This window comes from Tachyglossus aculeatus, unplaced genomic scaffold, assembly GCF_015852505.1.
Source record: "Tachyglossus aculeatus isolate mTacAcu1 unplaced genomic scaffold, mTacAcu1.pri scaffold_101_arrow_ctg1, whole genome shotgun sequence".
In the NCBI taxonomy this organism is placed as follows: domain Eukaryota; kingdom Metazoa; phylum Chordata; class Mammalia; order Monotremata; family Tachyglossidae; genus Tachyglossus; species Tachyglossus aculeatus.
In genome coordinates, this window is record NW_024044842.1 from 447,501 (window position 1) to 460,085 (window position 12,585).

A 12,585-nucleotide genomic window follows, 5' to 3' on the forward strand; every position below is an offset into this window, starting at 1 on the left:
TCATGACTGAAGTTATAATTCCTAACGGACGGGTTCATGATTGAAGTTATAATTCCTAACGGACGGGTTCATGATTGAAGTTATAATTCCTAATAGATGGATTCATTATTGAAGTCGGGTTCATGACTGAAGTCATAAATTCCTAACGGATGGGTTCATGACTGAAGTCATAATTCCTAATGGATGGGTTCATGATTGGTTATAATTCCTAATGGATGGGTTCATGATTTAAATTATAATTCCTAATAGATGGATTCATGACTGAAGTCACAATTCCTAAAGGACGGATTCATGACTGAAGTCACAATTCCTAAAGGACGGATTCATGACTGAAGTCACAATTCCTAAGGGACGGATTCATGACTGAAGTCACAATTCCTAAGGGACGGGTTCATGACTGAAGTCATAATTCCTAGGGGACGGATTCATGACTGAAGTCATAATTCCTAACGAACGGGTTCATGACTGAAGTCATAGTTCCTAACAGACGGGTTCATGATTGAAGTCATAATTCCTAAGGGACGGGTTCATGACTGAAGTCATAATTCCTAAGGGATGGACTCATGACTGAAGTCATAATTCCTAAGGGACGGACATATGACTGAAGTCATAATTCCTAATGGATGGGTTCATGATTGAAGTTATAATTCCTAATGGATGGATTCATTATTGAAGTCACAATTCCTAAGGGACGGATTCACGACTGAAGTCACAATTCCTAAGGGACGGATTCATGACTGAAGTCACAATTCCTAAGGGACGGGTTCATGACTGAAGTCATAATAATTCCTAAGGGATGGATTCATGATTGAAGTCATAATTCCAAATGGACGGATTCATGGCTGAAGTCATAATTCCAAATGGATGGATTCATGACTGAAGTCATAATTCCAAATGGATGGATTCATGACTGAAGTCATAATTCCTGAGGGATGGATTCATGACTGAAGTCATAATTCCAAATGGATGGATTCATGACTGAAGTCATGAATTCCAAATGGATGATTTTGTTAATGAATTCATGAATTCACTATCTCATTAACAAATGAATCAGTGAATTATCCATTAATTCATAATTAATCAATGAATTCATCAGTGAACTAATCAATCATTCATATTGAATGATTATTAATGAACAAGCCAAATCCCACCATTATTATTAATGAATAGGAAGCGCTTACCCAATCCCACCGTGATTATTAATGAATAGGAAGCGAACTAATCAATCATTCATATTGAATGATTATTAATGAACAAGGCAAATCCCACCATTATTATTAATGAATAGGAAGCGCTTACCAAATCCCACCGTGATTATTAATGAATAGGAAGCAAACTAATCAATCATTCATAATGAATGATTATTAATGAACAAGCCAAATCCCACCGTTATTATTAATGAATAGGAAGCGCTTACCAAATCCCACCGTGATTATTAATGAATAGGAAGCGAACTAATGATTCATATCGAATGATTATTAATGAACAAGCCAAATCCCACCGTTATTATTAATGAATAGGAAGCGCTTACCCAATCCCACCGTGATTATTAATGAATAGGAAGCGAACTAATCAATCATTCATAGTGAATGATTATTAATGAACAAGCCAAATCCCACCGTTATTATTAATGAATAGGAAGCGCTTACCAAATCCCATGGTGATTATTAATGAATAGGAAGCAAACTAATCAATCATTCATATTGAATGATTATTAATGAACCAGCCAAATCCCACCATTATTATTAACGAATAGGAAGCGCTTACCCAATCCCACCGTGATTATTAATGAATAGGAAGCGAAGTAATCATTCATATTGAATGATTATTAATGAACAAGCCAAATCCCACCATTATTGTTAACGAATGGGAAGCGCTTACCAAATCCCACCGTAATTATTAATGAATAGGAAGCGAACTAATCATTCATATGGAATGATTATTAATGAACAAGCCAAATCCCACCATGATTATTAATGAATAGGAAGCGAACTAACCAATCATTCATATTGAATTATTATTAATGAACCAGCCAAATCCCACCGTTATTATTAATGAATAGGAAGCACTTACCCAATCCCACCGTGATTATTAATGAATAGGAAGCGAACTAATCATTCATATTGAATGATTATTAATGAACAAGCCAAATCCCACTGTGATTATTAACGAATAGGAAGTGCCTACCAAATCCCACCGTGATTATTAATGAATAGGAAGCGAACTAATCATTCATATGGAATGATTATTAATGAACAAGCCAAATCCCACCGTGATTATTAATGAATAGGAAGCGCTTACCCAATCCCACCGTGATTATTAATGAATAGGAAGCGAACTAATCATTCATATGGAATGATTATTAATGAACCAGCCAAATCCCACCGTGATTATTAATGAATAGGAAGCGAACTAATCAATCATTCATATTGAATGATTATTAATGAACAAGCCAAATCCCACCATGATTATTAATGAATAGGAAGCAAACTAATCAATCATTCATATTGAATGATTACTAATGAACCAGCCAAATCCCACCGTTATTATTAATGAATAGGAAGTGCTTACCCAATCCCACCGTGATTATTAATGAATAGGAAGCGAACTAATCATTCATATCGAATGATTATTAATGAACCAGCCAAATCCCACCGTGATTATTAACAAATAGGAAGCGCTTACCAAATCCCACCGTGATTATTAATGAATAGGAAGTGAACTATTCAATCATTCATATTGAATGATTATTAATGAACAAGCCAAATCCCACCGTTATTATTAATGAATAGGAAGCGCTTACCCAATCCCACCGTGATTATTAATGAATAGGAAGCGCTTACCCAATCCCGCCGTGATTATTAATGAATAGGAAGCGCTTACCCAATCCCACCGTGATTATTAATGAATAGGAAGCGCTTACCCAATCCCACCGTGGTTATTAATGAATAGGAAGCGCTTACCCAATCCCGCCGTGGTTATTAATGAATAGGAAGCGCTTACCCAATCCCACCGTGGTTATTAATGAATAGGAAGCGCTTACCCAATCCCACCGTGGTTATTAATGAATAGGAAGCGCTTACCCAATCCCGCCGTGGTTATTAATGAATAGGAAGCGCTTACCCAATCCCGCCGTGGTTATTAATGAATAGGAAGCGCTTACCCAATCCCACCGTGGTTATTAATGAATAGGAAGCGCTTACCCAATCCCACCGTGATTATTAATGAATAGGAAGCGCTTACCCAATCCCGCCGTGGTTATTAATGAATAGGAAGCGCTTACCCAATCCCACCGTGATTATTAATGAATAGGAAGCGCTTACCCAATCCCACTGTGATTATTAATGAATAGGAAGTGAACTATTCAATCATTCATATTGAATGATTAATGAACAAGCCAAATCCCACCGTGATTATTAATGAATAGGAAGCGCTTACCCAATCCCACCGTGATTATTAATGAATAGGAAGCGCTTACCCAATCCCACCGTGATTATTAATGAATAGGAAGCGCTTACCCAATCCCACCGTGGTTATTAATGAATAGGAAGCGCTTAAGAAATACCACCGCTTTTATGAATGAATACTGAGCGCTTACCCAATCCCACCGTGATTATTAATGAATAGGAAGCGCTTACCACATCCCATCACGATTATTAACGGCTAGTGAGCGCTCACCAAATCCCACCACGATGAGCGACGACCGGTGAGCGCTTACCACATCCCACCGTGGTTATTAATGATCAGTGAGCGGTTACCACATCCCACCACGATTATTAATGCATAGTAAGCGCTTCCCCAGCCCCCATTACCGATCTATAATATTATCAATATTCTATTATCAATCGGTAATAAATGTTACCTCTGGCGGCGGCGGGGGCCGGGCGCATTGTCGGTTTCTGGGGTCCCCTCGAGCCTGGAAAAGGGGGAGCAGAGTGGGGGTCACCCCGGGAAAGGAGGGGGGAAAAAATAAATAAAATAAAATAAAATAAAATAAATAAAAGACGGGGACCACCCGGTCGGGGGGTCGGGGATCAGGTCCCCCCGGTTTTTTGAGGCACGGAAAGTGCCCGTTTCTCGTTCCGTCATCCTCTCCCGAGCGCTCAGTACAGTGCTCCGCACTCAGTTAGGTGCTCAATAAATACCCCCGGACTGACTTCCGATCCTATCTTATTTCTCTCTCTTCACGCCTGTCCCCCCGCCTCTAGACTGTCAGCTCGCTGCGGGCAGAGCTCTCTGCTTATTGTTTCATCGGCCTCCCCCGAGCGCTTAGTACAGTGCTCCGCACGCAGTTAGGTGCTCAATAAGTACCCCTGGACTGACTTAACGATCCTATCTGTCATTTATTTCTCTCTCTTCACGTCTGTCTCCCCCCAAAGAGGAAGTCAGCTTCTTGTGGGCAAGGAGTCGGTTGATTAATCGAGCGTCCTCTCCGGAGCGCTTAGTACAGTGCTCCGCACACATTTAGGTGCTCAGTAAATACCACCGGACTGACTGACGATCCTATCTGATGTTTATTTCTCTCTCTTCACGTCTGTCTCCCCCGCTCTAGGCTGTCAGCTCATTGTGGGCAGGGAAGGAGTCGGTTAATTAATCGATCGTCCTCTCCGGAGCGCTTAGTACAGTGCTCCGCACACACGTAGGTGCTCAGTACATACCGCTGGACTGATTTATGATCCTATCTGGCGTTTATTTATCTCTCTTCACGTCCGTCTCCCCGCCTCTAGACTGTCGGCTCCTTGCGGGCGGGGAAGGAGTCGTTTTATTATTATTTTAACATCCTCTCCCCAGCGCTTAGTACAGTGCTCCGCACACATTTAGGTGCTCAGTAAGTACCCCTGGACTGACTTACGATCCTATCTGACGTTTATTTCTCTCTCTTCACGTCTGTCTCCCCCCCCATCTAGACTGTCAGCTCCCTGTGGGCAGGGAAGGATTTGGTTTATCGATCTGTCGTCCTCTCCGGGGCGCTTAGTACAGTGCTCCGCACACATTTAGGTGCTCAGTAAGTACCACCGGACTGACTTACGATCCTATCTGGCATTTATTTCTCTCTCTTCACGTCTGTCTCCCCCCCATCTAGACTGTCAGCTCCCTGTGGGCGGGGAGGGAGTCGGTTTATCGATCTATCGTCCTCTCCGGGGCGCTTAGTACAGTGCTCCACACACATTTAGGTGCTCAGTAAGTACCACTGGACTGACTTATGATCCTATCTGGCGTTTATTTCTCTCTCTTCACGTCTGTCTCCCCCCCCATCTAGACTGTCAGCTCCCTGTGGGCAGGGAAGGATTTGGTTTATCGATCTGTCGTCCTCTCCGGAGCGCTTAGTACAGTGCTCCGCACACATTTAGGTGCTCAGTAAGTACCACCGGACTGACTTACGATCCTATCTGACGTTTATTTCTCTCTCTTCACGTCTGTCTCCCCCCCCCATCTAGACTGTCAGCTCCCTGTGGGCAGGGAAGGAGTCGGTTTATCGATCTACCGTCCTCTCCGGGGCGCTTAGTACAGTGCTCCACACACATTTAGGTGCTCAGTAAATACCACTGGACTGACTTATGATACTATCTGGTGTTTATTTCTCTCTCTTCACGTCCGTCTCCCCCTCCTCTCTAGACTGTCAGCTCCCTGTGGGCGGGGAGGGAGTCGGTTTATCGATCTATCGTCCTCTCCGGGGCGCTCAGTACAGCGCTCCGCGCCCGGTGGGCGCCCAATCCCTCCGCCCGGGATGAGCGGGCGCTTAGTCCAGCCCCCCGAGGCGCTCGATCAAGGCGACCGAATGAACGCCCGGGGCCACCGTCCGCGGGGCGGCCGGCGCCGTTGGGCGCCCAATAAATAGGCGGGGGGGGGGGGGGGGGGGGGGGATGAGTGAATGAATGAATGACTTACCAGGCAGGGAGGGCAGCGTGGAGGAGGCGGCGAGGGTGGCGGCCATCCTGGGTCCTCGGGGCCGCTTCTGAGCGGGGTGGCAGGGGAGGGGAAGAGAAAGGGTGGCACATAGTAAGAGCTTAACATTATTATTATTATTATTAATTATTATTATATAATATTAATATATTATTATTAATTATTATTAGAACAGCGATAGACACCTAATAAGCGCTTAAAAGCCATTATTATTAGAACAGCGATCGACACGCGGTGAGCGCTCAGCAAATACCATCATTATTACCCTTAATAAAATGGGGCCGAAGCGTAACATTATAATTACTAATTATTATTATTATTATTAGAACAGCGATAGATGCATAGTAAGCGCTTAAAAGCCGTTATTATTAGAACAGCGATCGACACGCGGTGAGCACTCAGCAAATACCATCATTATTACCCTTAGTAAAATGGGGCCGAAGCTTAACATTATTATTATTATTATTATTAATTATTATTATTATAACAGCGATGGACGCATAATAAGCGCTTAAAAGCCGTTATTATTAGAACAGCGATTGACACGTGGTGAGCGCTCAGCAAATACCATCATTATTACCCTTAATAAAATGGGGCCGAAGCTTAACATTATTATTATTAATTATTATTATTATAACAGCGATGGACGCATAATAAGTGCTTAAAAGCCGTTATTATTAGAACAGCGATCGACACGTGGTGAGCGCTCAGCAAATACCATCATTATTACCCTTAATAAAATGGGGCCGAAGCTTAACATTATTATTATTATTATTATTAATTATTATTATTATTAGAACAGCGATAGACACACAATAAGCGCTTAAAAGCCATTATTATTAGAACAGCGATCGACACGCGGTAAGCACTCAACAAATACCATCATTATTACCCTTAATAAAATGGGGCCGAAGCTTAACATTATTATTATTATTATTAGAACAGCGATGGACACACAATAAGCGCTTAAAAGCCGTTATTATTAGAACAGCGATCGACACGCGGTGAGCGCTCAGCAAATACCATCATTACTACCCTTAATAAAATGGGGCCGAAGCTTAACATTATTATTATTATTATTATTATTATTAGAACAGCGATAGACGCATAATAAGCGCTTAAAAGCCATTATTTTTAGAACAGCGATCAACACGCGGTGAGCGCTCAGCAAATACCATCATTATTACCCTTAATAAAATGGGGCCGAAGCGTAACATTATAATTATTAATTATTACTATTATTATTATAACAGCGATAGACGCATAGTAAGCGCTTAAAAGCCGTTATTATTAGAACAGCGATCGACACGTGGTGAGCGCTCAGCAAATACCATCATTATTACCCTTAATAAAATGGGGCCGAAGCTTAACATTATTATTATTATTATTATTATTAGAACAGCGATGGACACCTAATAAGCCCTTAAAAGCCGTTATTATTAGAACAGCGATCGACACGCGGTAAGCGCTCAGCAAATACCATCATTATTACCCTTAATAAAATGGGGCCGAAGCTTAACATTATTATTATTATGATTAATTATTATGATTATTATTAGAACAGCGATGGACGCATAATAAGCGCTTAAAAGCCGTTATTATTAGAACAGCAATCGACACGCGGTGAGCGCTCAGCAAATACCATCATTATTACCCTTAATAAAATGGGGCCGAAGCTTAACATCATTATTATTATTATTATTAATTATTATTATTATTATTAGAACAGCGATGGACGCATAATAAGCGCTTAAAAGCCATTATTATTAGAACAGCGATCGACACGCGGTGAGCGCTCAGCAAATACCATCATTATTACCCTTAATAAAATGGGGCCGAAGCTTAACATTATTATTATTATTATTATTATTATTAGAACAGCGATGGACACACAATAAGCGCTTAAAAGCCATTATTATTAGAACAGCGATCGACACGCGGTGAGCGCTCAGCAAATACCATCATTATTACCCTTAATAAAATGGGGCCGAAGACCGCGAGCCCCTCGGGGCGCAACCCGATAGTAATAATGATGATGATGGTATTTATTAAGCGCTTACTATGTGCCAGGCACTGTTCTAATAATAATAATAATAATTAATAATAATAATAATAATGTTAAGCTCTTACTCTGAGCGCTGGGGAATTTACAGAGTGATCAGGGGGGAGGGGCTCACGGTCTTCACCCCCATTTTCCAGATGAGGGAACTGAGGCCCAGAGAGGCGGGGCGGCTGGCCCCAAGTCACCCAGCTGACAAGTGGCGGGGCCGGGATTTGAACCCGGGACCTGTGACTCTAAAGCCCGGGCTCTTGCCACTGAGCCACGCCGCCTCTCTGACTTCAATCGTATTTATTGAGCGCTCGCTGGGTGCAGGGCACTGTACTAAGCGCTTGGGAAGTCCACGTTGGCAACATAAATGACCTTGTATCCCCCCCGCCCCAGCGCTTAGCACGTAGTAAGCGCTTAATAAATACAATTATTATTATCCTTAATAAAACGGGGCTGAAGACCGTGAGCCGCCCGGGGGGACAACCCGATGACCTGGGATTCAGTCGTATTTATTGAGCGCTTACTGTGTGCAGAGCACTGTACTAAGCGCTTGGGAAGGACAAGCTGGGAACTCATAGAGACCCAAAAGAAGCGCTTAACAAATACCATTATTATCGTGATTATCGTTAATAAAATGGGGCCGAAGACCGTGAGCCCCACGGGGGACCACCCGATGACCTGGGATCTCCCCGAGCGCTTAGGACAGTGCTCGGCACGTAGTGAGCGCTTAACAGATACCGTCGTTATTATTACCATTATAGTTATTATTAGAACGGTGGTTGATACATAGTAGGCACTTAAATACCATTATTATAATTATTATTAGAACAGCGATAGACACTTAATAAGCACTTAAATGCCATTAGTATTACAACAGTGCTCGGCACGTAGTGAGCGCTTAACAGATACCGTCGTTATTAGTACCATTATTGTTATTATTAGAACGGTGGTTGATAGATAGTAGGCACTTAAATACCATCATTATAATTATTATTAGAACAGCGATAGACACATAATAAGCACTTAAATGCCATTAGTATTACAACAGTGCTCAGCACGTAGTGAGCGCTTAACAGATACCGTCGTTATTATTACCATTATTGTTATTATTAGAACGGTGGTGGATACATAGTAGGCAATTAAATACCATCATTATAATTATTATTAGAACAGCGGTAGACACATAATAAGCACTTAAATACCATTAGTATTACAACAGTGCTCAGCACGTAGTGAGCGCTTAACAGATACCGTCGTTATTATTACCATTATTGTTATTATTAGAACGGTGGTGGATACATAGTAGGCAATTAAATACCATCATTATAATTATTATTAGAACAGCGGTAGACACATAATAAGCACTTAAATACCATTAGTATTACAACAGTGCTCGGCACGTAGTGAGCGCTTGACAGATACCGTCGTTATTATTACCATTGTTGTTATTATTAGAACGGTGGTTGGTACATAGTAGGCACTTAAATACCATCATTATAATTATTATTAGAACAGCGATAGACACATAATAAGCACTTAAATACCATTAGTATTACAACAGTGCTCGGCACGTAGTGAGCGCTTAACAGATACCGTCGTTATTATTACCATTATTGTTATTATTAGAACGGTGGTGGATACATAGTAGGCAATTAAATACCATCATTATAATTATTATTAGAACAGCGATAGACACATAATAAGCACTTAAATACCATTAGTATTACAACAGCGCTCGGCACGTAGTGAGCGCTTAACAGATACCGTCGTTATTAGTACCATTATTGTTATTATTAGAAAGGTGGTGGATACATAGTAAGCACTTAAATACCATCATTATAATTATTATTAGAACAGCGATAGACACATAATAAGCACTTAAATACCATTAGTATTACAACAGCGCTCGGCACGTAGTGAGCGCTTAACAGATACCGTCGTTATTAGTACCATTATTGTTATTATTAGAACGGCGGTTGATACATAGTAAGCACTTAAATGCCATCATTATAATTATTATTAGAACAGCGATAGACACATGATAAGCACTTAAATACCATTGGTATTAGAACAGCGATTGACATGTAGTAAGCGCTTACCAAATACATTATCATCATTATCATTAATAAAATGGGGCTGAAGACTGTGAGCCCCTATTGCTGTTATTAGAACAGTGGTTGATACATAGTAAGCACTTAAATACCATTATAATTATTATTAGAACAGCGATAGACCCATAATAAGTACTTAAATACCACTGGTATTAGAACAGCGATTGACCTGTAGTAAGCACTTAACAAATACATTATTATCATTAATAAAATGGGGCTGAAGACTGAGCCCCTTTTGCTATTACTAGAACAGTGGTTGATAAGTAAGCACTTAAATACCATCATTATAATTATTATTAGAACAGCGATAGACACATAATAAGCACTTAACTACCATTAGCATTAGAAGAGCGATTGTCATGTAGTAAGCGCTTAAATACATTAATATGATTATCATTAATAAAATGCGGGTGAAGACTGTGAGCCCCTATTGTTGTTATTAGAACCGTGGTTGATACATAGTAAGCACTTAAATACCATCATTATAGTTATTATTAGAACAGCGATAGACACATAATAAGCACTTAACTACCACTGGTATTAAAACAGCAATTGGCATGTAGTAAGTGCTTAACCAATACCATTATTATTATCATTATCATGAATAAAATGGGGGTGAAGACTGCGAGCCCCTATTGGTAGTATTAGAACGGTAGTTGATACATAGTAAGCACTTAAATATCATCATTATAGTTATTAGTAGAACAGCGATATACACATAATAAGCACTTAACTACCACTGGCATTAGAACAGCGATTGGCATGTGGTAAGCGCTTAACCAATACCATTAGTATTATGATTATCATGAATAAAATGGGGGTGAGGACTGCGAGCCCCTATTGGTATTATTAGAACGGTGGCTGATACATAGTAAGCACTTAAATACCATCATTATAGTTATTATTAGAACAGCGATAGACACATAATAAGCACTTAACTACCACTGGTATTAAAACAGCGATTGGCATGTGGTAAGCGCTTAACCAATACCATTATTATTATCATTATCATGAATAAAATGGGGGTGAAGACTGCAAGCCCCTATTGGTAGTATTAGAACGGTGGTTGATACATAGTAAGCACTTAAATACCAGCGATAGACACATAATAAGCATTTAAATACCACTGGTATTAGAACAGCGATTGGCATGTAGTAAGTGCTTAACCAATACCATTATTATTATCATTATCATGAATAAAATGGGGGTGAAGACTGTGAGCCCCTAGCACTTAAATACCATCATTACAGTTATTATTAGAACAGCGATAGACACATAATAAGCACTTAAATACCACTGGCATTAGAACAGCGACTGGCATGTAGTAAGCGCTTAACAATGATCATTATCATTAATAAAATGGGGTTGAAGACTGCGAGCCCCTATTGGTAGTATTAGAACAGTGGTTGATACATAGTAAGCGCTTAAATACCATCATTATAGTTATTATTAGAACAGCGATAAACACACAATAAGCACTTAACTACCACTGGTATTAGAACAGCGATTGGCATGTGGTAAGCGCTTAACCAATACCATTATTATTATCATTATCATGAATAAAATGGGGGTGAAGACTGCAAGCCCCTATTGGTAGTATTAGAACGGTGGTTGATACATAGTAAGCACTTAAATACCAGCGATAGACACATAATAAGCATTTAAATACCACTGGTATTAGAACAGCGATTGGCATGTAGTAAGTGCTTAACCAATACCATTATTATTATCATTATCATGAATAAAATGGGGGTGAAGACTGTGAGCCCCTAGCACTTAAATACCATCATTACAGTTATTATTAGAACAGCGATAGACACATAATAAGCACTTAACTACCACTGGTATTAGAACAGTGATTGACATGTAGTAAGCGCTTAACAATGATCATTATCATTAATAAAATGGGGCTGAAGACTGTGAGCCCCTATTGGTAGTATTAGAACGGTGGTTGATACATAGTAAGCACTTAAATACCATCATTATAGTTATTATTATAACAGCGACAGACACATAATAAGCACCTAACTACCACTGGTATTAGAACAGCGATTGACATGTAGTAAGCGCTTAGCAATGATCATTATCATGAATAAAATGGGGCTGAAGACTGTGAGCCCCTATTGGTGTTATTAGAACGGTGGTTGATACATAGTAAGCACTTAAATACCATCATTATAGTTATCATTAGAACAGCAATAGACACATAATAATAAGCACTTAACAACCACTGGTATTAGAACAGCAATTGGCATGTAGTAAGCGCTTAACCAATATCATTATTATTATTATGATTATCATTAATACAATGGGGGTGAAGACTGCCAGCCCCTATTGGTAGTACTAAAACGGTGGTTGATACATAGTAAACACTTAAATACCATCATTATAGTTATTATTAGGACAGCGACAGACACATAATAAGCACTTAAATACCACTGGTATTAGGACAGCGATTTGGCATGTAGTAAGCGCTTAACCAACACCATTAGTACTATGATTATCATGAATAAAATG

General features: G+C 40.0%; 1 protein-coding gene across 1 annotated transcript in view; it reads right to left on the bottom strand.

Annotated features, from left to right (window-relative positions):
* Positions 1-12,585, bottom strand: part of KIFC1 (kinesin family member C1) — a 41,199-nt gene that overhangs the window by 24,283 nt on the left and 4,331 nt on the right. Inside the window, exons 3-4 of the mRNA XM_038742185.1 lie at positions 5,890-5,956; positions 3,863-3,916 (exon numbers count right to left, since the gene is read on the bottom strand). Coding sequence (XP_038598113.1) covers positions 3,863-3,916; positions 5,890-5,956 — 121 coding nt within the window. The remainder of the gene's footprint in view (positions 1-3,862; positions 3,917-5,889; positions 5,957-12,585) is intronic.